General features: G+C 39.8%; 1 protein-coding gene across 1 annotated transcript in view; it reads right to left on the minus strand.

Annotated features, from left to right (window-relative positions):
* SGK1 (serum/glucocorticoid regulated kinase 1) overlaps positions 1–24,921 on the minus strand; it is a 111,764-nt gene extending 86,843 nt beyond the window's left edge. The window contains exon 1 of the mRNA XM_069487732.1: positions 24,853–24,921. Coding sequence (XP_069343833.1) covers positions 24,853–24,921 — 69 coding nt within the window. The remainder of the gene's footprint in view (positions 1–24,852) is intronic.
* Between the last annotated feature and the right edge of the window lie 1,019 nt (positions 24,922–25,940).

Here is a 25,940-nt window from a genome sequence, read left to right on the forward strand (position 1 = left end):
CTGTAAAGATAAAATTTGCTGGGAAACAAATATTAGGAACAATTGATTGGGACTGGCTGAGACAAAGGAGTTGCTAAAGAGTTTGCCTTCCAAAGTGGATTGCCCCACTCTACCAGGAATTTTCTTGAGACAAATATTGACTAAAGAAATAAAAGTTAAGTTTTTTAAAAAGTTAAAATTAGTTTTATTTAGCAGTCTTATTGAGGACTATAGTCTGATGATTATAGTCTTGGAGTAGTATTTTAGAGAAATTTTGTTAGACTGTTTTGGCATAGTATTTTAGGACTATTATTTATACATAGGTGGTGGAGGTTTGTTATGTGTAAAATTATATTAAATTTGTTTAGGAGTTACATTAGTCTGGGCACAGTGGCTGGTCTGGCATGGTGGCTTAGGCCTGTAATGTAATCCCAGCACTTTGGGAGGCTGAGGCCAGGAGTTCAAGGATGCAGTGAGCTATGATGAGGCCACTGCACTCCAGCCTGGGCAACAGAGAAACTCTGTTTCAAAAACAAAAAAAAAAAAAGAAGTTCTATTAAGGAGGAATTATATTAAGGTTTGGGTGTAAGAGTATATTTGGTTATAGATTATGGAAGTATAACTATTATTTTTGTTAAATGTTATTTTATGTGTAGGAAAAGACAAGAACTAGAGTTATTAATTTTTTAAGGAATATAGTGATTTAGGTAAGAGATGTGAGGGGTTGTGTATTTTGTTTTGTTTTGTCTTTAATGTATTTTTTTTGAGAGTTCTATGTTGTCATAGAGTTTTGTGAAATTATGTTGGCAAGTAGAAATGAGTAAATATGGTTTTTAATGCTTGCTATCTTATCTTATGAGATTTCAGTTATAAATTCATTGGTTGTATTTATAAGATTAATGTTGATTGTTTTGTGTAGCTAGAAAGGCATTCTTTTAGCAAGGTTGGTCATTTTTAATTGTAGTTGTAAGGTATGAGTATGGGACTAGTGTTTATATTTGTCTATTTATTGGAAAATATGTTTTGGATTGTATTTTTTAAATTAGTATTTGTGTTTTTTTGACTTTTTTGTATTTAATATATTTTAATAGAACTATTATAAGATATTGTAGATTATGTATAGTAGTATACATTTAATAGTATTAGAGTGAGTTATAGATTAGAAAAATATGATTATTTAATATAATTGGAATATATAACATATTTTTATATTTTTATTATTTCTATTTATATTTGTTAGAGTTTTTTGTGAAAAATAATTTTGGATTAGGCAAGAGATGTGGGGGGCCATGTGTCCTATTTTGTTTTGTCTTTAAAATATCTTTCTGGAGAGCTATATGTTGTCACAGAGTCAGGGGCTTTGTGAAATTATATTGGCAAGCAGACACGAGTACACGTGGCTCTTCACATTTGTTATTTTGTCTTACACAAGGATGCCATCTTCTTTACACAGCCCAAAGAATTGACTCTAATAGATAAAATGATAAGGTAAACTAAGACAAGAGGTGTCTTGGGATGTCTTCAGATCTTACAGGCTGAAAACTCGTTTGCAAGAGATACCATCTGACTCAGACTAGAAGGTTAGAGTTTAACAGGACCCAAAGGATCACTTAGACTCTTCTTACAGCTGGGGAAAAGGAAGGCAAATTAAGTTGAATAACTTGCCCAAGTTAAAACAGGAACACCTTGGTTATAGGGAAAGAGCATGATCATTGGAATTTAGCAGGCTGGGATTTGCATTCTAGCTGAAACACTTGCTGGAACCTTAGTCATATTACTAAACTCTCTGAGCCTCAGGATCCTTATTTACCAAATAGAAATACCATCTAATTGACAGGGCTATTGTAAGAACCAAATAAAATGTGTGACAGTTAATATTCACTGAATTAATATCAGTTTCTTCCCTCCTTTTATTCAGAGGGAATAAAACAAAATTGAGAATTAAAAACAAAAACTCTGGCATCCTTGGCTTGTGCTTTCTTGTATATACAACCTCATTCACCCAGGTGATATTTCTACTGTTTCTTCCCTAATTGTCGTCATCATCATCATCATCATACAGCTACCTCCAGGACAGAATATTTATTGTGAGGATTAACTAAGATAATGTTTATGAAAACACTTTTTGTAACCTGTAAAGGCTTATACACGTGTATGTTATTATTATAGGCTACACTGATTTGTCACAAGATTGCAATGTTGGCTATCCAAAACTAAAATCTAAATGATTGGGAGGTTGTTTTGGTATGTTTTCCTTGGTATTTGGAACCATATATAATCAATGATTATGTAAAATGTAATCAATTTCTGAATGATGTAGTATCTGAGGTTACAGAGTCTGAGTTTGATGTTTCTCCCCAACTCCAGATTCATAAATACTCATTACTCAATAAAATAAGGACTCTTATTTTAGTAAAAATGAAGTCAGATTTCTACCAAATTTCTACCAATTTTTACCATTTCAATAAGAATGACCCAATCTATTATAAGCAACTTTGTATTACTGAAGACCTACTGTGTTGCAGATACTGTGCAATTATTATCTCTTTTGTATAAAATACCCCGAAAGGTCAACATCATTACCATTTTATAGATGAAAGATACTGAGGCTCAGAGAAGTCACTCGACTTGCCTAAAGTCACACAGAAAGTAAGATGCAGAATTCAGGTCTTATGAGTGTCCTATCTACCACCTCCTGCAGCTTCTCCACAGAATGTGCTGGACCTTAACAACAAGTATGCAAACACATTTTTATTGTAGCACCCGTCATGTGTAATGAGTTGGATATCATTAAATAATTTATTTCTAACAAAAGGTCTTTGAGTTTAGAAATTTAAAAAAAAGAGGGCAGGCACGTAAATAAATATAATTCATGGTGTATTAAAGAGGAGTTTATTAGCTTGAGGTATCTGCTATACTGTCTGCCCCTGCTGAGGAAAAACGAATAATGTGACTTTGTAACACTGGCCACAATCAAGTGAACCAAAACTGGGCACCTCACAAGGGGGTAGTCTGCTATTGCCTATGAGAGGAGCTAGTATGAGAAGTCAGTAGCACTCTGACCACCTTTTGATGGGAGTTTACTGTGGTCCCCAATTCCCGGGCTGCAGCCCGGTACCAGTCCATGGCCTGTTAGGGACCGGGAACCTGATAGTGTATCACTGCCTGAGCTCTGCCTTCCCCCTGGCTCCTGCCCGGTCCATGGAAATATTGTCTTCCATGAAACCAGTCCCTGGTGCCAAGAAGTTGGGGACCATAAAACGTTCAGAGAGAATCCTTGGTCTGTAGCAGGATAGAGGTTGAGATAAACACAGAGAAGCAGTAGGTATTTCAAGGACCAGTGAGGAGACAGGTTTGGTTGAAGCAGAAGCTCTCATTAGAAAGCAGTAGAGACCAACCTGAGCAAGAGCGAGACCCCGTCTCTACAGAAAAATAGAAAAAACTTAACCAAGAGTGGTGGCGCAGGCCTGCAGTCCCCCCTACTGGGAGGCTGAGGCAGGAGGATCCCTTGAGCCCTGGAGTTTGAGGTTGCAGTGAGCTGTGATGATGCTACTGCACTTGCACTCTAGCCAGGGCGACAGTCAGACTGTCTCAAAAAAAAAAAAAAAAAAAAAGCTGTAGGAAATAAGCTTGGAGGGAAGTCATCTGAAATAAAATGCCTTTTCCAGGTGTAACATATAAATCCTCAAAATTAGGTTTTCTAATTGGCAAAGAGATGCCCTCAACCATTTTATGATGAGAAATACATTTGTTCATCCTCAAAGTTCCCGTAACACAAAGGAGGATACCTATGAAGAGTGGCCAGCGGGGAGCTCGGTGAACCATAGGAGAATTGCTAAACCAGAAGCCAGCCCAGACAAAATAATTCATAAAATTACAGATATGGTATTGGGAAATCTTAGGTACTTCCCCCCCATACCAGAAATGCTTGGCATCCTAATAATTTTTCCTCTGTGTTGTGTTTTCTATACTCTTAGTAGTTTTCCCTGGTCTTGGTCTCATCACTACAGAAAACTGAGCCAGCACTAAGAAATGTCCACTAGCAGGAAACCGCATTTTATTCCATCACTCGAAAACTGTCATTCATAATAATCAGTGTCAGTTTAGCTATAGCAACAGATGGTAAAACACACGTAGTAACTACAAAGGTTCTTTTAATGTCAGTTTAAATTAAGCCTTAACCTCAGATTTTTTTTCCACCGATACAGTGAGAAACCACAAAGATCTTCTTGTCCTAATGCTCCCTCCATACGCTGCAATAAAAATTCTTGTTCTGGAAACAGAGAGACTTGTATGAATCAGCAGTCGTGGCTTATTGTGTCCACTGTGCTCACACCACGTGCTCCATACATGTAGCCTTCTTGGGGCCCAGAAGGAAAAAAACCTGTGTCCTCCTCTCCTACCCATTATTTTCACTATTGGAATTTTGGCTGCTCATTTCAGATGGAAAGGAGATAGTGTACTAAAATCGCAGAGTATTTTTTTTAAACTTTCAGAAAATTGGCAATGAATTTAAACAATATTCACTGAGTCTTCACTACGGACAAGCTAGTGTTCCTTGGGGATAAACAGATGAATAATTGAATAACCTTCATTACTCAGGAAGTGTGTAGTCCAGAGGAATGCTGTCCAACAGGAATAAGATGTAAACCACAGACATAATTTTAAATGTCCTAGTGGCCACATTAGATAAAGTAACAAGAAACATGAAATTAATTTCAATAATATAATTTACTTACCCCAATATACCCCAAAATTATCATTCCAAAGTGTACTTAATATAAAATTATTAATGAGATATTTTATATTCTTTTTTTAATTCTGAGTCATTACAATCTGATATGTATTTTTTATTTTACTTTTTCTTTCTTTCTTTCTTTATTTTTAGAGACAGGGCCTTGCTCTGTTGCCCGGGCTGGAGTGCAGTGGAATGATCATAGCTCACTGTAACCTCAAACTCCTGAGCTCAAGGGATCCTCCCGCCTCAGCCTCTCGAGTAGCTGGTACTATAGGCATGCACCACCATGTCTGGCTAATTTTTAAAATATTTTTGTGGAAACTGGGATCTCTCTATGTTGCTCAGGCTGGTCTTAAACTACTGCGCTCAAACAATCCTCCCACCTTGGCCTCCCAAAGTGCTGGGATTACAATCGTGAGCCACCGCACCAGGCCTAATACATGCCTAATATACATGCCAGTGATCGGGAAGGAGATGAGAAGGCAGGAAGGGTTGACTGAAGGCCTTGGGTGCCACATTAAGGGTTTCTAATGAATTCTATGAGCAAACCAGGTCCACACCTATGACCTGCATATTAATAGGAGTTGCACATTAAATGTTGACCTGCAGCTCAGTAGGCTGATTTGGAGTGAGGAGAAGTAGGCAGCAGAGAGAGCCCTGTTAGGAGCTATTTGAAGGAAACCTGGCAAGAACTAATCAGGTCCTGTACCGCAGGAGAGTCATGGGTGTATGCATTAGCAACACATGTTAAATAAAAATTACAGGAGGCCATTGTTTTGGACTAAGCTCCTGCACTAGGCCCCAAAAGACCAGACCAAAAATCAAGGTGGAGTTACCCATGCTAAAGTTCCAAGTCACCAAAGCCAAACTGAGTTGATATCTGACCTTCCGAGAAAGCAAGAGAAAGATATAACAGCAGATTTCCCGAACAGGACAGTTTCAGTCTCCAATTGCTATGCTAATGAAACTCCTGCTTTAATCCTTGCGCAAAAGAGGCACCTTGAAGTAACCCAATGTTAACTAATCAATTATTTTTCTATTGTTGTCTCCCTGTCCCCACCTTACAAGAAAAGTAGCTTTGAAATGGCTCTTTGTTCTTTGTTTCTGCTTCCTTCACCTCTTCCTTGTTTATAAAACCAACTCCTGCTCAGCTCCTCACAATACATATTCTATTTTATGAAATGAGGTGTTGCATAATTCTATAAAGCCAACTGAGGTCTTTAAACTACATTTGTTGTAATTTTGTCTTTTATACACATTGCAGCAAGAGAACAAATCATTTTGCAGAACTGTACACTCTTAGAGGTGAAGTAAATTTCTGCCATTTTATGAACAAGGAAAGTGAGATCCATTTTACAGATGAGTAAAGTGAGATCCCGAGAAGTTCCTTTATTTATTTTTTTTAATACGAGAGTCTTCTATATGCTACCAGAGAAGTTCCTTTAAGAAACCTTAAAGAGTTCATTACTCTGCTCAAGTGTATTTTGTTATGAAAATGAAGCCCAGGAATAGGGTGTTACACTTTCTAGGAGAAGGAATCATTTTACAAACATTAAATTAAATAGATTCAGAAAAGTAGGAAAAAAAGATGCAAAGGATCCAAAATGCATTTGAATTGGAAAGAAATGGCTGTAAAAAGTTTTTGGCACTAGATATAACTGACCTTAAAACACTTAAACTAGTCACTTATACAGTCAAATGTTCTGATTTAGCAGTCACTTAAATATTTCCATCTTTTAAAGAATGTTAGAAGTACTACTAATACATCTTCACAGTGATCAAAATGTCAAAGAGTTCCCATTTGACAGAACAAAAAAGGACCAAAAGGGGGAAATTAAATGACAACACCATGGTCACAGAGGGTTATTCTCTAAGTCATATATGGGATAACTCACTTATTTCTAAGCTGTGCTTTCAGCTAAACTCTGTGTTTTCTTAGAGGGCCACAGAGAAGAAGAGAGTATTTTTAGTTTTTGAAGAATTAAGCTCTTGCAATCTATACTTTCAGATCTAGATAATGTAAGATAGCTCACGTTTGCCAGTTTCTAATAAGTTGTACAGTTCTCATTATTACAGTGAAAAAGATTTGTACATTTAAAAAAATCTCAAGTAGTTACAACTTACTAAGATGACATTGCAAAGGAGTATTAGACTTAAGGTTTCATGAGGCTTTGCTGTCATACTGTGTCCCCAAATGGTGAAAACTTTAGGTTAGAAGTAAACAAGAGGATTAGAAGATTTGCGTTTATTTATTGGCCAAACTACCATTGAAAACAAAAACAAAAAGAGCTGCTGTATGGTTGATACTATAAACTTAAACAGTGTCATTGGCTAGAAGTTTTACTTTTCAACCAGTTGTTTTGGTATTGTGTACATCGAACTTTGATATCAAACCTTAAAACCTCAAGCTCTAATAATATTTATTTTACTAAAAACTTTTACTTAAACATCAGAAAGAACAGAAATCAGGCCACATACTCAAAAGATTACATTCAGATTTAGCATCCACATTGATTATTTTTTGTCAGTTATGAAAAAGTGAGTAGTATAAAGCCAAATTCAGGGAAGAATGGATATTAAAGTGATTTATGGAGACACTGAAGACATAAATCAGATGTAATTATCTGATTTTTCAAAAACTGGTCATTTTCACTTCCTCAAATGGCCTCATGACTCCTTGATGACGCACAGCAGAAAAGTGCTGATGTCAAACCAAAAGATAAATGGCAGGTCCGAGTAACAATCTGACACCCAGTTATTCCTCTTGAGGATTTCACTCGAGTATATCCAGCAGGTTTGGGGGAATGAAAGGCATTTGGTTCTCAGGAATTTAGCAAGACATTACAAAAGCTGCACTTTTGTACCCACTGACAATCAGATGGAAGATTCAGGTCATGCTGACTCTTCTGAACACGAGGCTGTGCATATAGCTCAGCTCCTGAGCAACAACGGCAGGTGAGACATTCTGTAGTTTCTATCCTGGCCTCTGACCCTGCAGTCCTCCCTATCCCCGCTTCCTGTCTTTATTTTTCTCCAGCACATTTCCCATCTAATATACTGTGCTTTCATTTTTTTTTTCTTGCAATGAACTATACATCACATAAAATTTACCGTTTAACCTTTTTTTTTTGAGACAGGATCTCACTCTGTCACCCTAGGCTGGATTGCAGTGGCATGATCATAGCTCACTGCAGCCTGGAACTTCTGGGTTCAAGCAATCCTCCTGCCCCAGCCTTCCAAGAAGCTAGGACTACAGGTGCTCTGTTGCCCAGGTTAGAGTGCAGTGGCATGATCATAGCTCACTGCAGCCTCAAACTTCTGGACTCACCATGTTCAGCTAATTTTTAAATTGTTTGTAGAAATGGGGTCTTGATATGTTGCTCAGGCTGGTCTGGAACTCCTGGCCTCAAGCAATCCTCCTGCCTCGGCCATTTTAACCATTTAACTGTGCGGTTCAGTGGCATTAGTACATTGAAGTTGTACAACCGTCACCACCATCCAGCCCCAGAACTTTTTCATCTTTTTTCATCACAAACTGAAACTCTATACTAATTAAATAGTAACTCCTCATTCCCCTCTCCTCTAGCCCCTGGCAATGATCATTCTACTTTCTGTCTATGAATTTGACTACTCTAAGTAGCTCATGTAAGTGGAATCATACAGTATTTTTCCTTTTGTGACTAGAGTATTTTACATTTAAATTTTTGTTTATTGACTAACTTATTGCTAATGTAAGCATCTAGGGTAGCTGTTTCTATCTATATTAATCTCTGCTCTATTCTCAGTGCCAAGAACAGTCCCTGGGACCTAGTAGATGCTCAATAAATATTCGTATGAATGAATGAATGGTTCAGGATGAGTCACAATGCTAGAATGAGCTGAGAATCAGCCCCCAAGGGATCTATAGACCCTGGGTTTAGAGCCCCTGAGCAGATAGTGGGATGGTACAGTTGGGGAAGAGTGGGCTATTCAGCATGCTTGGAGAATGGAGTTCAGTGGATGAGGAAGGAGAAGGAGAAAGGGAAGGAGATGAGAGGGCAAGAGAATGAGGATGGGCCCCATCTCAGAAAGCTCTCTGCACAATGCTAAGCAATTAGGACTTTGCTTCCAGCATCACAATGAACCACTGAAATGTTTTGTTGTTGTTGTTGTTGTTGTTGTTGTTGAGACAGAGTCTCACTCTGTTGTCCTGGCTAGAATGCTGTGACATCAGCCTAGCTCACAGCAACCTCAAACTCCTGAGTTCAAGCGATCCTCCTGCCTCAGCCTCCCGAGTAGCTGGGACTACAGGTATGCACCATCACATCCAGTTAATTTTTTTCTATTTTTAGTAGAGACGGGGTCTCACTCTTATTCAGGCTGGTCTCAAGCTCCTGAGCTTAAGCGACCCTCCTGTGTCAGCCTCCCAGAGTGCTAGGATTACAGGCATGAGCCACTGTGCCCAGCCCACCATTGAAATATTTTAAGCACATGGATACCAAGCTCCTACTTGTGCTTTAGAAAGCCCTGCTACATGGCAGTTTGGAGGATTCCATGGGGCAAGATGGCAGCAGGAGGCCAGTTAAGAGATGGTGGAAGTTCTCCAGGGAAGGTTCAAGGAGGGCTGAGTTTGGGAAATGGCAGTACAGACTGTCAGGAAGGACAGGGGAGTGGGAACCAAAAGCAATTTTTTATAGAAGGTAGAACTGACAAAAATGGATTCCCTTCTCCTCCTAAAGAATCTGACAACATAAGCATGAGAACAAAATAGTCCATTTCAGTTTTCTCAAGTTCCTATAAGCAATAGATAGTCAGCATAGAACACCCAGTGAAAAACCACAATAGTGGCCAGAGAAGTGATGTGATGGAATGGAAAGAGAATCTCAAACGCCATCAGTATGCGTGAGTCTTATCTGTGTGACCTTTGGGAAAGTTACTTAAGTTTTCTAACGCCCAGCATCCTTGTTGGTAAAGCAAGGCTAAGGACACCTGGGTTCTTAAGTTGTGAGTCACGAAAGAGAGACAGTCATTGGACATTTTGTCAATTAAGTACTTTGGAAATGCTACCTGTGTTAGTAATATGAAAATGAATCAATAAAGGGTTATTGCTATAACTCAGTATTCTTTCTTTTTTTCAAAAGCCCAGGATAGAAGATATAAGGCAGTATTTACTAAGATCAGAAGAGGCATTGAAGAGAGCAATCTGAAATTCACAGTAGCTGGTTAATTGTCATGGATCACCTGGAACTACAACTGGCTCTGGAAAAATATGTAGAATTTAGCTAAGTGTGGGGTAAGGGTGAGGGGTGTGAGCAAAGAGAGGACCTTACAGGTGGAACAGTACCAGTGTGTTCCTGAGATAACAGAGGTGGAGAGTTATGCCAAGGAGTGTAGAGGATGAGGTAAGGGCTGCTGGATGTGTCCAGAACATGGAGGACTTTGAAAACTATGCAAAGTGTTCAGGTGACATACAGCAAAACCCACAGAAAGTATGGGCCCTGCATCCTCCTTATACTCTGGCTTAGTAAACCACACACAAAAAAGGATTCTCAATCTGAAAATACTCAAAGTTTAGATATGTCTGTTTGTTCTACTTTTGAAGAAAAGAATTAGGCCATTTCCTCCTGTCAGGGTTTTGGGAGCCTTGGTAGCTTTTCCAATCCCTGTGACTTTTTTACCCTGAGGTAGGTGGGGGATGAATAATGTAATTCAAACGAAAGCATATTAGCATCGGCTATTCTCAAGAGGGTCCAGATACCTCAATTCTTTACAAAATAAAATGCTTCTTTGATTCAAAAAGAGAAAGTAAATCAAGAAGAGAAAAAAGCCCAGTAAGTACCTGACCCAGTAAGAGAGTTTATTGCCACAAACATGGCTTCTAATATCACACTTGCCACGTCTCCATGTGACTCTAGGGAAGCACTTTCCTCTCCCAACGCCTGTTTCCCCTATTTCAAAACCTTGATACTCTGAGAAGGATGTTAATTTGTGTGAAGTGCGGCAATTTCTTCTTGGGAAAGCTACGGAGAGGAAAGGCAGGGAAGAGTAGATGGGGAGAGGTGAGGCACAAGACGGCAGTGACTTGCACCAAGGCACGGGCCCTGGGGTTAAAGAGAAGGTGATTTTAAAAAAAATATCCGTTTTGGAAGTAAATGCAATAGGATGTGCTGATGAATTGCACTGATGTCGGAAGAAAAGGAAGGGGGAATAATTTCTAGATTTCTGGCTCTAACAAATCGGTAAGTGGCAGTTTCATTTACCGAAATGGGGCAAGATAGGAAGAAACATCAAGAGTTCAGTTTTAAACAGGATCAGTTGAAGGGTCTGTGAGACATTTCAATGGGAATGTTCAATAGACTACTGGGTGGGGTAGGAGCCTGGTGTTTAGGGAACTGATACATTTATGGAAGCGCCACAGGGAGGCATGCTGAGAAGGGAAGGTTAAAATGGGGATGGAGAGTGTTTACAAGACAAAAGAAGTGCAAAAGGAAAGAGTCCTATCTTAAATGAGTCACAGTGGCTCATATCTGTAATCCCAGCACTTTGGGAGGCCTAGGCAGGAGGATCACTTGAGGCCAGGAGTTTGAGACCAGCCTGGGCAACATGGCAAGATCCTGTCACCAAAAAAATGAAAAAACTTTAGGTGGGTGTGGTGAGCCCAGAAGTTTGGGGCTGCAGTGAGCTACAATCTTGCTACTGCACTCTAGCTTGTGTAACAGAGTGAGAGACTCCCCCTAAATTAAGGGAGGGAAAAAAAGATAGTTGGGTTTGCTGGTGCACATCTGTAGTCTCGGCTGCTTAGGGGGGTAAGGCAGGAGGATTGCTTGAGCCCAGGAGTTTGAGATTGCAGTGAGCTATGATGATAGCACTGCAGTCTAGCCTGAGCAACAGAGCAAGGCCCTGTGTCAAAACAAAAAAAAAAAAAAAAAGAAAGAAAGAAAGAGCTTGATCTTAGGGTTAAAGAAACCAGAAGGATGGAATGCCTTCCAATACAAGTTTTTGAGCCTATGATGAGAATATTTTTGTAAATGAGGAGTAGCAAAAAGATCATTTCAGAATGTTGATGAGTTACATGGTCTGTGATTTTGAATTTCAAGTGGATTTCAAGTCTTGACTTGGGAACAATAAATTCATTAAATTAGATAGAATCTTAGCAATTACTGATTGTATGTTGGACATAAGTATTTGGATATCTTTTTCTCTCCGAGTGCCTTTTGCATATGTAACTAAAAAAGCAGAGTAGTTTGATACCATTTGATTTAATGAGGTCCCTTGTAAATGAAATACCATTTCAACACGGAAGCCAGACCATTGTAGTTGCTCTAGGGACAACTATCTATAGAAGGTAAATTAAATATGTTCACTAGTTCCTAAACCCATGGAAGCAACTAAATAACTCAATAAAAAGTGCAAACCTGCTGATCATGCACCAAACTTCTAAGAAATGACCTTTAATCAATAAAATCCAAGGCAAAGAGGTTTCATAGCAGCATGTCTTTGTAAAGGCCAAGGGAAACTTGCCCTTTACCCTTTTTAGGTTCTAGGGTTCACTGAAAAATCAACTCAGCCAAGGAAGATTAATTGGAGAAAAGGGACACAAATTGTATTAATGTATACACGATGAGAATCACAGAGTCATCACTCACCCCGATATCCAACAGGGTTCAGAAGCTCATACACCATTCTGGCAAAACAGGTCATGGGATGAGGGAGAAGAGGAATTCTGGTGAGGGGCAGTAAAGCATTACTAAGGAGAATGAATAGATCCGGGAACAGAGATTAATTTGTAAATAGTAAAGGGTCTGTGTACGTGTGATTACATTCTTGGTCTTACGGGGAAGGGAAGAAAGAACAATTGTTCTCCTTGGTAGGTATGGATCTTAAGCAGAAAAAGATACTGACTTCAACTTTGTTCTGTGCTTTGGGAGATAAGGTGGGGGGTGGGGGGAAGGTGAGAGAGACCTTGAGGCTTCTTCAGTTCAGCATATCAAAGTGCCATATTTTGGGGTATCGGTTTCTGAGCCCCAACATCTCCAAGCAGAGTAAAATCACAACTTATACTATAACAAAAACTTTAGAAAGGTAAGCTATAAAGGTAGATCATAATTTTGATGTCTGGCTTGATAACATCTAACATGTTTTGAGTGCTTAGTATGTACCAGGCACTGGGGCTAAATACCTTATGTACATTAAGTCATTTAATCCTCACAGCAGTTCCATGAGGTAGGTGTTATTACTGAATCCATTTTACAGATAAGTCAGTAGGTTTAGACCATAAATGCCCTGTCCAATGTTACCAAGCTAGAAAGTAATACAGTTAAGAATCCAACAGTGTTCAATCTTGTGTTAGGAGTCCTTAATATTTTTCTTCTCTAAGGGTTTGGGCATTTTTTCTACTTTTTGAGTATAGCTAAAAATATTTTGGTATTGGTTCTTTTAATTTTTGTTTTTTGAGATGGGTGCAGGGGGTGTGGAGAGGTCTCACTAAATCACCCAGGGTATTCTTGAACTCCTGGGCTTAAGCCATCCTCCTGTGTCAACCTCCAAAGTGGCTGGGATTACAGGTGAGCACCACTGTGCCCAGTGCCAAACATATTTTGATTTAAAAAAGGTCGTAGATAAATTCAGGACAGTCAGGTACATTTTGGAAAATTATGCTGTATTTTAATAGAACAAAAAGAAACTTTCTGCCACTGTTGAGAGGTGGAGTTTTTTCCCTCTCCCTTTGAATCTGGGCTGGCCCTGTGACTTTTTTTGATGAATAAAATGTGGCAGAATTGACAATGTATAACTTCCAACAAGGGGCCTTATGAGATCTGTGGCTTCCACCTGCTCTCTTAAAGCACTCCTTCTTAGAAACCAGCGGCCATGTAAGTGTGACTGTCTTAACATGATGTTGTGGGGAAGTCTGAGCTACACGGAGAGAGAAAGAAGCCAACAGAGAAGCACTGAGACACCAGACATAAGAGTGAAGCTTTCTTGGACTTTCTGCTTCAGCCCAGTCACCAACTCAGTGAAGCCAAGGAAGGACCCAGCAAATGTCACAGGGAGCAGAACCATCGAAATGAGTCAAACCAAATTCCTTATCCACAGAATCGTGAGCAAATAAATGGTGGTTGTTTTTGATTATCAAATTTTGAGTAGTTTGCTATGCAACACTAGATAACATAAATTTAGTAGAGTTGGAAAATTATGCTATATTTCGGTGGGATAAGCAGAAACATTCCTATAGTTTTACTTTGAGTCCAAATGGCTTATTTTGTGCATCTGAGATAATAAACCTACAGTTTAAAAGTTAGCTCTGGTCTCGTGGCTAATTGCATCTGGACTGGGGCAAGCATTTTTAAGAAGGAAAGCTAGTGGAAACGCACTTCATATTTTAGAGTTCCGTTTCTTCTCTGTGTGCTGTTTTCATCATAGCAATGCATTAGTATAATCATGATCTACTTGTAATATTTGGAACTAGTCCTTGATAGTTGCGTTTTGCTTTTTGACCTTCAAAAACATCTGAGGCAGTTTACAATGAGATACACGTAACAGGAGATTTAAAATGTTCAAATAAAAATGTAAGGTTAAAACTACATTCAGGGACTGAGAAGTTAATTTCTGAAGATTTGTCTACTTTGTTCACTGAAATTTACCTTTAAATTTAGCTTTGAGTTTCCTGGCAACTGAGGCAAAGTTAATGGATTATCACACGTGAAATGTGATTTCTTTCAGAAAAGAAAAATCTTTAATCTTCTACTAAATAATAAGAGCAATTTATTACATGGATCCCTTCACAGGGACAGTAAATGATAGAAAACAAAATGATTTCAAAAGATGTTATTTAGGCCAGGTGCAGTGGCTCATGCCTGTAATCCTAGCACTCTGGGAGGCCGAGGCAGGTGGATCGCTTGAGCTCAGGAGTTCAAGACCAGCCTGAGCAAGAGCCAGACTGCATCTCTACTAAAAATAGAAAGAAATTACCTGGACAACTAAAAATATATAGAAAAAATTAGCCTGGCATGGTGGCACATGCCTGTAGTCCCAGCTACTCGGGAGGCTGAGGCAGAAGGATCGCTTGAGCCCAGGAGTTTGAGGTTGCTGTGAGCTAGGCTGATGCCAGGGCACTCTAGCCTAGGCAACAGAGTGAGACTCTGTCTCAAAAAAAAAAAAAAACCGCAAAAAGATGTTATTTAAAATGCAGATGTGTCTGGGATGATGGAAGTTTTAACATAAATCAAAATAGAACAAAATGCAAAGAATTTTTAATTTCTATATGTGTTTTTAGAGTAACTCCCTTCCTCTCTCCACCGTAGACTAGGATTTCATAAATTTTTAGCTTTTTGTTTCAACAAGTATTTATTGATAACCCTTCAGGGGCAGGTCCTGAAGGCATAATTGTAAGTAAAAGGGAATGCAGGTCCCTGCCCTCATAGAGATCATAGTCCAGGAGGACATCAATTAACATTGAGAACATTAATTAAATGGCTACATCAATGTGCAGTTACCAACTGACAGGTGCCATAAAAAATAGTACAGGGAGCTATAAAAAGCATGTTGTAAGGGGACACGATCCAAGTTTCTGGGACAGGAATGGGGTGGGGAGAGTGAAGGAAGCTTGTAGTTTTTGTATCCTTTTCCCACCATAATGCCTGACACAAAGGTGCTTAATTCATATTGCCTGTTAATGAAACTACAAAAAAAAAAAAAAAAAAAAAAAAAGACGGGGGCAATTTGAACACTAATTCTTAAATAAATTCTGATTCTGTATTTTGAAGGATAATGACTTTAGGAAGGAAGACACATTAGAAATTTGCATTGGTCTGAATTTTGGAAAAGAATGAAACATAATGTAAGACATAACTGCCAAGGTACCAGATGAAAAATAAAACGACACATTGTGAAATTCCGTCAGATTGAGATTAGTTCTTTTTTTTTTTTTTTGAGACAGAGTCTCACTCTGTTGCCTGGGCTAGAGTGCTGTGGCATCAGCCTAGCTCACAGCAACCTCAAACTCCTGGGCTCAAGTGATCTTCCTGCCTCAGCCTCCCCAGTAGATAGGACTACAGGCATGCGCCACCATGCCCAGCTAATTTTTTCTATATATATTTTTAGTTGTCCATATAATTTCTTTCTATGTTTAGTAGAGACAGGGTCTGGCTCTTGCTCAGGCTGGTCTCGAACTCCTGAGCTCCACCAGCCTCAGGCTCCCAGAGTGCTAGGATTACAAGAGCGAGTCACCGCGCCCGGCCTGAGATTACTTCTGAAGGGTTAATCTCAAGTGACTGATTTCATATGTTCATTTTGTACCAGAACAGTAATTATTAGCATTGGCTTCACCATTTTATTAGCTACAATGCATAGAAGGTGTGGACCCTCTTACGTCAAAGTTGACTAATAGACAAATAAATTAGATATGACTGCTTTGCCAAAGCTGATAACGAAGGTCCTGTATACAAGGAGTTCCAGGTCCTAGGTGGTACTAGGTAAAATTTAATTGTTGAGGGCAAGTGGTTGAAAAAGAGAGCAATTATATTGATGTTCTTTGGAGAAATTCATTTACATATTGTTATTACAGTTGTCCCTGGGTATCCTTGGGGGATTGGTTCCAGGACCCCAGCAGATACCAAAGTCCATGGGTGCTCAAGTCCCTTATATAAAACGCCATATTTGCATATAACCTACACACATGCTCCTATGTACACTTTAAATCATCTCCAATTACTTACAATAACTAATACAGTGTAAATGCTACATAAATAGTTGTTACACTGTATTATTTAGGGAATAATGACAAGAAAAAAGTCTGTACATGTTTAACACAGATGCAAACATCCATTTTTTCCCCTGAATATTTTTGATCTGCAGCTAGTTGAATCCATGGATGCAGAACTCATGGATACTTGAAAACAATGGCATCATTCCAAGATTAAAAAAAAATTCTTACTTCGTCCTTTCCTCAATACTCTCTCTGTTTAACTAAGTAATGATATTATAATTACATGTGATACCTCTTCCCCAAGCCCCTTGATTAAATTGTTTTTATTGATTCATCGAGGACATATTATTGAGTAGCTACCATATACCAGGCACACAGAGCTGTGAGAAAAACAGACAAGATCCTGCCCTCAAGACATTTATATTCTAGGTTTCAGAGAAGCTATTAATATATGAGTCTCTGAAGAGGATTCTTTTTAATGTCTTTATTTTTATACTACCTTTTATACTACCTCTCCACTGTTTTAGTACTTAGCCTTACCTCGATCTCTTTAATCACCCTGGAAGCTATATACTCATAGGTTTTTTTCCTCCCATAATTATTTTTCTACAATATAATCCAAATAAGTACTGGTCCAGAAAGTTTCAGGGTTCAAAGGAAATTTAGTTGATTTTCAGAAAGAACATTCTACGAGAAAGACTATATTTGTGAATAATAAACATTGTAAATACATGTTCTTTTTTATATTTAATTCTCAAACTATTAACTTTCATTTTTTTCTCCTTCTTCACATATTTTAATTTTGGTCCTGCAGGGGTTTGAGTATAAATCTGTTTTAACTATTTGGGGAAATTATCCTACCTTGCTATTTCCAGAGACTAAAATCTTTGAGCTATCAAGTTCTTCCATACTGGCTGACCTCACTGTACAAACTCAGAGATAGCAAGATGTTCCCGAAGCCACTGGATTAGAACATGAATTTTCTGCTTTCTCTGGGCACAAGTCTAGAGGTATTTCACTTCCTGCTTTTCTCCCTTCTGCCTTGCTGAGAGAGAGAGAGAGAGAGAGAGAGAGAAAGGGAAGAAGAAGAACCACATGACCAGTCATTTCCCCAAGCAAATGGCATTTTGGGTGAATGCCCTGACCTAGGAATAGAAAAGAGGCCAAGGTGACTCTAATGCTACAGAAGTGGCTAAGTGAACTCTTCTCAGGAAAATATCACAGCAGGCTCTAAAAAGCAATTAGGGTAATATTTTGGCAGCTTGTACTACCAAGTTGAAGATTCTCCTACTGCTCCAGTTACATCTTTGATTTTCATTTCCCTTCGTTGTAAATACTTATGATGTCATTTCAGAATGCTGCAAAGAAATAAGTGTGAGAGTAAACAAACTCCAGTAGTAATCCTTCCTCCAAACACCAGGGCAGCTGCAGGAAGGTGCCAGTGCAGCACCTAGCTTGCCTTGCAGCCTGCCTTTCCTCTCCTCCTCCGCCTCCTCTTCCTCTTCCCTCACATAAATTTGCCAGCATCACCGTGCAGTCTGCCAGAGAAACCTGGTCCCTTGCTGGGTGAGCCTGCTTTTAGTCCAAGAACCAAGGCAGGTGTCCGCTGGTGTCCTTCTCGTTTCTGGGGCAGGAGGATACACGGAGGCTACAGTCCAGAACAGTTTGCTTTCCCAATAGAAAGGCTGGGGGTCTCTACAGGGATAGTGCATATCCCTGCAGTCAAAGCCCCTTGAGGAAGTTGCTCTGTGAACTTAACTTTCTTAAACCCCACGGAATGGGTCAAAGTCTTTGTCCCCATGTTGGTGAGGAGCCAACGATTTCACACTCAGACAAGCCTACGAGCTGGAAACTCTGGCTTGTGTTAGCAGGCAAGAAACAGCATCCCACTCAGAAGTCAGGAGGCTTCTCTGTCAATGTTAGGAATGTTGATATTTACCATTTAGCTTTTTGGACTGATTTCTAAAAAATTAACTGGTATGTGTAAAAAAAAAAAATCTCACTTTAAAAATATGCTTCCACACTATTTCCTCCAGTGAACTATCTTTAGCTTGACCTAAATTACTAATTAAACTTTTCTATTGATCCAATTCCCATTACAGTTCTTCCCCTCACGCTTTCATAATCAGAAATCCCCAATTGAGAACGTGCTTTTTGATGGCTGTCCCACCCCCACCCCTCGTTTTAGCTTTGCTTTACCTTGTAAAGCACTTACAGACCATGAAATATGTGTGAGCTCAGAATATCTCTTACTCCAGTGTTATATATGGTAGCAACACTTCAGCACAAGTTCTTTAAAATATGGAGCAGAGTTTCAAGGAATTCTGCTACACTTTCCATTCAAAATCTTTCTTTTCCAAGCACTGCAGCAGAGTGAGAGCCTATGGTAGGACTTCTGCGAGAACTGTTGGGGACACAAAATATCTAGTTCGTAAGAATGGCTCATGTGCCTTCTGCGGTGTTGGAGACTAATTCCCCAGCACAGCCAAATCCAGTCCGCCTAGCTCACCCCTGTCCAAACCCTCAACTCAGTGGTCAAAATGGGAAAACTCTTCTTCGCGCTCCATGGTGCCCAGCATCACACTGAAAAATGGGGAAAAATAATAATTGGAAAGACATTTTCAGGATTCTAGGTGGGAGAATACATAATGCAGATACTGTATAGTACTGAAGTTTGTGATATATATTAATGTAAAATCAAAAGAAATTAGTGAATCACTACTATATCTGACTTGTTTGGCATTGACAGGAAAAACATTATGGAAGAGAAGTTGTGTATGAGTGTTGGGTCAGCAACCACGCTGAGGTCAAGGCCTGCCAGATGTGAAGGGGTAGTGACAACTTGTCTTTGAGCTAGACTGAAGTTATTTTTCGAAGTCTTAATTTCTTCTATCTGATCCATATCCAAACACAGAGAGAATTAAAATGTGCCGGATTCCTAAGTCACAAATCTATTTAAAGAAAGGAGGAGGAGGAAGGAGAAGACAATGAGCTAGGGACAAGTCAATGTTAGGGTACACTCATTTGTTTTACACATTCTTTTTTTTTTTTTTTTTTTTTTTTGTGACAGAGTCTCCCTCTGCTGCCTGGGCTGGAGTGAGTGCCGTGGCGTCAGCCTAGCTCACAGCAACCTCAGACTCCTGGGCTCAAGCAATCTTTCTGCCTCAGCCTCCCAAGTAGCTGGGACTACAGGCACGCACCACCAAGCCCGGCTACTTTTTTCCATATATTTTTAGTTGTCCAGCTAATTTCTTTCTATTTCTAGTAGAAACCTACTTTTTTCTATATATTTTTAGTTGTACAGCTAATTTCTTTCTATTTCTAGTAGAGATGGGGTCTCACCCTTGCTCAGGCTGGTCTTGAACTCCTGAGCTCAAAAGATCCTTCAGCCTCAGCCTCCTAGAGTGCTAGGATTACAGACGTGAGCCACCGTGCCCGGCCAGTTTTACACATTCTTTTATTCCACAAATATGCATTGACAAGTAGGGGATATAGTGGGCAAGGTAACCAGTTCTCTGTCCTTAAGGACCTTCATGCCCTGTGGTAGCTACAGAGGAGTGAACAGTCCTAAGGGGCTGTGTGCTGTGCTGTGGGAGCACGCACAGGAGGACTTGAACAGCTCAGATTTTAGCTAATTCTGAAGAAAGCACAGTAGAAGCCACTGGAGTTTCCACTGTGGTTCAGGGAAGTATGATCAAATCTGTCTCGAAGAAGTCTAAAGCAGACTTCTGATTTGTTGGGGAGCATTCCTACTGCCCTTAGTAGTTACTTGGGAAACATACCTCTCCACAGCCACAGCCAGCACGGCAGTAGACTGCGGGGACGCAAAAGTAAGGACAGTTGTTCAAACTGACTATCTGAATCTGAATTCTGGCTATACCTCTTCCTAGCTCAATAACCTTTAACAAGTTACTTAATCTCTCTGACCCTTAGTTTCCTTGGCTATAAAATGGGCATGATGGGGTGATTATGAGGGTTACACAAGTAAAGTGTTTTGAGCGGTGCCTGAGCGTTAGTAAATGCTCAATCATGTTATCCCTCTGAGACGCATCGAAGGTTTCCCATCAGAAAAGCATCTTTGTCCTTCCAATTTGGATGCTTTAAGCAGACATGATAGAACAATATAGGGAAACCAAATGTAAAGGGGTACTGTATATGGAACAGTTGTGGAGAATAACCACTTCAGAGGAGGTTAATTTTATTTCTCAGCCCTGCTGGATAAATAGCCTATCCAGGCTGAAGTCCTTTCCTTTGTTGAGGAGGCCAGAGCAGTTGTACCACTTCACTTCTCTGACCTCTGACCGTGGATTACTTTATGTCAACGGGCAAATAGGCTATATAAAGGTTAAGGACAAAGAGTCCAGAGCCTGGCACTCCGCTCCAAACCCTGATTCTGCCACTAACTGGCTGTGTGACTTGGGGCTAGTTTCTTATCCTTGGTACACTCCAGTTTCTTCACCTGTGAAATCAAAATAATAATCATAACTACCTTAGGATTTTTGTGTGTGATGATTTAAATGTACAATATACTTAGAGCTCACAGAACAGTGCCCAGTAATATTAATGTCATATAAGTAATAGTTATTATAAAACCTATTGTTATTAAAGAACAATACAAGGAATTGTTCAAATGTGCATAATCATGAAATAGTGAGTCAAAACAGAAGTATCTTGTCAAAGTAGGTATTCACTCAGCTCCATGAAAACAAAAACCTGTTATTTTGTCTTTACTCTATTTGTTGAAAAAGGAATGAATGAGGCAAGAAGAACTTGACTAGTTTGATGGCATAATGAAGAGGAAAGCACACTAGGTCTGGAAGTGAAAACCCGAAACATGAGGCTTGGCTTAGTCCCATTCTACGGTGATAGATGATTCACCTTCTAGGTACTCAGTTTCCTTAGGAGGTCAGTGAGAGCATTTCTGAGGTTCATTCCAAATCCAGAATTCTATAGGGCTAGATAACCTTTGAAATTTTACAAAAGGTAATGTAATCGTGGCTATAGCAGTCTTTTTCACATACCTAATGTATTTCCAAGAATGATTATCAAATTGGAAACAATGTCATTTGTTTGTGTTTTCTGAGTCATTACGTAAGAATCTGAGCCACCAATGGAATGGATCTTTAAATCCATGAAAATGGATTACCTTTAGCAGCATTGATAACTTTTAAAAGCTCTTGGATTGTGAGAATAAAACTGATAAGGACATTTTTCCATTCATCTTAAATGAATTTTTGGAGACTCTAAGAATAAAATATAATCCATACACATCTGATGCTAATTTATCATTAACACAGAGAGAATGAGAGTAGAACGCTTATCTAGTGTAGTGTAGTAATTCTCAGCTAAATGAAATTAAGCTGATTTAGTTGAGCTTTTAAAACACGAGGATGGAAAGCATAAGTCCAAGAAATTTTGTGGAACGACCGAGCACCAGAGTTGCCTTTCTTCAGATTAAGTTCCTAGAATCTGGGTCCCCCCAGGCTGCCTCCAGCCACTTTCACTGCTGAGGGCTAACGAGGCTGCCAGAGGTTTGTCTGCTGGGGCTTGGCCGCCTGCATAGGTTTGATAAATTGGGTAGTGGCACAAAGATTTCACTTGGAAAAACAAAAAGATAAATAAAAAAAAAAAAAAAAAAAAAAAGAAGAGGGGGGAAGAAAAGAAAGGGGAGGATGGTTCGAAATCAAAAAGTCTGGATTAAGGTTTAAATTTTAGCTCTGCTACTTTTTAGTCATGTGACCTTGGGCCAGTTGTTTAATCTCTCTAAGCCACACTTCGCATGTTTAATAATTTTTCTTACTTCATAGGTTGCCGTGAGGATTAAATGAGCCAATACTTGTAATGCACTTGGCCCATAATACCTAGAACATAGTCAGCACAAATAAATGGGGTCTGGCAGACAGCTGTGAGGCCAGATAATCTATATTCTCTTTTGCCAGCTTCTTAGGCTCCCTTTGGAATGTTTCAGAGGCACAGGAAGCACCGTTTAAGCCTTCTGCTGTCAAAATTTGGTTCGGAACCTCATTCTTTTTATTGAGCCCTAAAAGATCCTATGGGTTTTTTCCAAGGTCTATTCATAGTTTAATGGAGGCAATGGACAAAGATTCACTTTGTAAGACTGTGCAGCTAGGTTAAATATAAAATATGCAGAAATGTGTGGAACTTCAATAATAGAATCTTAAAAAATGGATTATTCTTAGCTGAAAACAAAGGCATAATGGTATATGAATGTGTATGTAAATACATAAAAAAGGTCTGGGAAGTAAACATCAATATGACAACAATTACCTCTGGGGAAGGGAGAAAGATTGGAGAGGAAGTGGGATATGCCTTAGAATTGTTTTAACGATTTACACATTAGTGGTGTAATTAAAAACCAAAAAAAAAAAAAAAAAAAAACCCAAACAAAGTCATGGTACAAACGGAAATGAACATTTAGAACACAGAACTTGTAGAATAAACCAAAGTAGGGAGGAATCAAGGGGTTTATCCCTAGGAGGATTTCAGATTCCATCTCCAGCAACTGACAGACCCCCTAAGAAGGCAGATGAAACTGCCTGCCAGTTACCTTGGCGTAAACTTCTTTCTCTATGCATGTACTCAGATAAGACATCAGTACCTTGGGTTGTTCTTTGCAAAATTCAAGGTCTACAGAGGCAACAACTGAAGTGTATTGATTAATTATGCTTTTAAGCAAAACAAAAGCAGATGATAAATTAGTATATCTATTAGTACATTGAGATAGCAAAGAAAATAAAAGACAACTTTAAAAAAAATCTATGTGACAGCTACTTAGTTGATTAAGGATATCTGATTGAGGAGTTTTAGAATACTTCTAATACCACCAAATAAATTAACCAAAAGGGAGTAGAGAGTTTAAGTACTGAATAATAGGCTATGGCATTTTTTATTAACCAAACATTTGTTTACCATTGGAAATTAATATTAATAAAGGGCCTTTCCCTTGAAAAGAAATATTTTGGCTACAAGGGAATACTAAGAAGCATTGTGGAGCTCTACGAAGTTGCACTGACTTGCTTTCATTTAGTTTGCAGACTCCACTAGTGAGAGATCTCACCTGGTGCTCCCGCTCCAGTGGCCAGGACAGGTTTTTTTTTTTTTTTTTTTGGTTTTGGTTTTAAGACGTAACATTTTGGCCCACAGACTTTAGAGAAGATTTTGCTTTACTGATGAGAACTCAGTCAAGGGTCCTTAGGAGGCTCTGCTAGCCCTCTGGCTGGTCCTGCCATGCTGTGTGTTTCCGGGCTTGTCCTCCCAGCTTGCCCATTTGGTGCAGGGAGGCAGTCCAGCCCAGCCTGTAATTCACTGTGTTCTGCTGGTGAGTTAACTGAAAGGTTGTGTTTCAGGCGTGGCACAGAAAGGACCTGAATGAAGGGAAGGAAGAATGAATGGGGAGAACCATTTTGATGGAACTGCTATAGGGTATTCAATAGGATGGGGCAGCTGGAGGCTGGAGGATGTTTCCTTGCTTCACAAACACTCTCCACAAGAGTGTCAGTCATCATTCCTTTCACAGTGGTGCATTTCTTACCTCCTACTTGTGTATACATTTGCAGATTTACACAGACCCCCAGTGTGGCCATCACAATGAACTGAGTTTATTGTGAAACATACCAAAAAAAAAAAAAAAAAAAGGAAAAGAAAAATCTTCTTTTGCTCATTTACAACCAATGTAACATTATTAATACTATGGACTGAAGAATAAGGAGTTTAAGAATAAATGTATATAGCAGCATAATCCTGAATTATCACTCAAATACAGACCAGCCACCGATCTCTCTTTCTAAAAAAAAAAAAAAAAAAAAAAGGCAGCTATGCCAAGCAGAAGCAAAATTGAGGCAACTTGAAATAGAGGATTTTAAACGCTGGATTCCATCATATCTGTAAAAGGTCATCCTTTGCTATTTATACCATAGATAGAGACACAGCAAATTATTGGCTGAATGGATTTGGGGAGCCAGAGGCTGCCGCTGCTTCTGACGGATGAAGATGATAATGCAGCACTTGAGGGACTGAGTGGACGAAAGGTGTGGAAAAGTTGAGCCCTTCAAAGATAACAAGAGAGAGGGAGCTACTAAATTAGCCCCTGACTAAATTACTAGCCATAACTGCACTCAGGCCAATTCTCTTTGAAACCGCCTTGTAATCTTTGTTGTGGCTTTGATTGAGAAATCCCCACTCCCGGCTCAAACCCTCCGTAAGACATCTCAGCCCAACCCCCCGCCCCATGCAACTCTTCCTAGCCCCCCCGCCCCCTCCTCCAACAGATTTGCACCAGGGCAGGTACAGTTCTCTGCTGGACCACCGCCGCCGGAAGCCCCATTTCCACCAAGGGTCTGGCAACAACACCTTAGGCTTACTTCAGGCAAACATTCAAAGGCATTTAAGAGAAGCACCGAAAACAAAAGAAACAAACAAAACCTGTCCTTACCCGCTTCTTAAAAAATTGGAAGGCTGAGCACTTCTTGACTGGGAATCCATTCATGTCTTTGTTTACCATTTTCCACAGGAGGGAGTTCACAGTTATAGATCCAGGGTGGCACCCGCCTGGCTAGTGCATCTGTTTGCCAGGTTTCCCTCCTGGAGACAGTCGATGAAGCCGGGGCGGGATGGAGAATCTAGGGGGCTCGGGTCCTCACTCACACATTCTGCAGCACCAGCTACTGCAGCAAGCTCTCCCCACTTTCAGTTGCCACCGGCAGTGGCTTTTCTCTTCCCATCATTGCTCCGAAACACGGGCAGCACCGCCGCAGGACCCTGGGGGCCGGCCGCTGGGATGCTCTGGCTGCTCCGGAGCCGCAGAAGGGGACCCTCCCCGCCCCCAGCTACCTGGCTGTTCGCTCTTCCCCAGGTGATGCGCGTCTGGAGGCTGCTCGAGAGGAGAGCTGTTTTTGATTGTGCAAGTTCCAGTGGGAGCTGTAGTTAAGCAGCGGAGAGAAGGAGTAAGAAAGAGCAGAAGCCAGAGGGAGGGAGGGAGAGCCGCGCCAGAAAGGGGGGGGGGGGGAGAGAGAGAGAGAGGCTGGAGGCAGAAGCAACGATTCATGAATATCTGAGCAGCGGATGGAGAGAACGCACTGAAGAGCAGTTGACCCCCCTCCGGAGGGCTACTTTAATAGCTTTTTTCTTCTTTTTTTTTCTTTTTTCTTTGCTGTTTAGACCATGTAAGAGTTTCGTATAAATTGCACACCATTGCACACCGTTTTTATTTTATGCTTGTTGGAATTCTTTTGGTACCTATTCCTGAATAAAAGGCTCTCAACAGAAATGGATTCACATTTAGTCTTGATCTGTCCAGACGTGGAGAAAAACGAAATAAAGTGCAAGCGTAGGTGTAACAATGGAAGGTGTCTCACCATGTAGCATCTCTCCTGGCGTTCTCTCCCTGATTGCCATAATGTAGTGGGCAACAGTGAAGGGAATTGTGTCTTTTTCACTAAAGGAACCTGTTTAAAAAAAGAACACAATGAACATATACAAAGTATTTTACACCAAGAAAAATCACAAAAAGCATTATCAAAA

The sequence above is a fragment of the Eulemur rufifrons genome, chromosome 15 (assembly GCF_041146395.1).
Source record: "Eulemur rufifrons isolate Redbay chromosome 15, OSU_ERuf_1, whole genome shotgun sequence".
Classification (NCBI taxonomy): domain Eukaryota; kingdom Metazoa; phylum Chordata; class Mammalia; order Primates; family Lemuridae; genus Eulemur; species Eulemur rufifrons.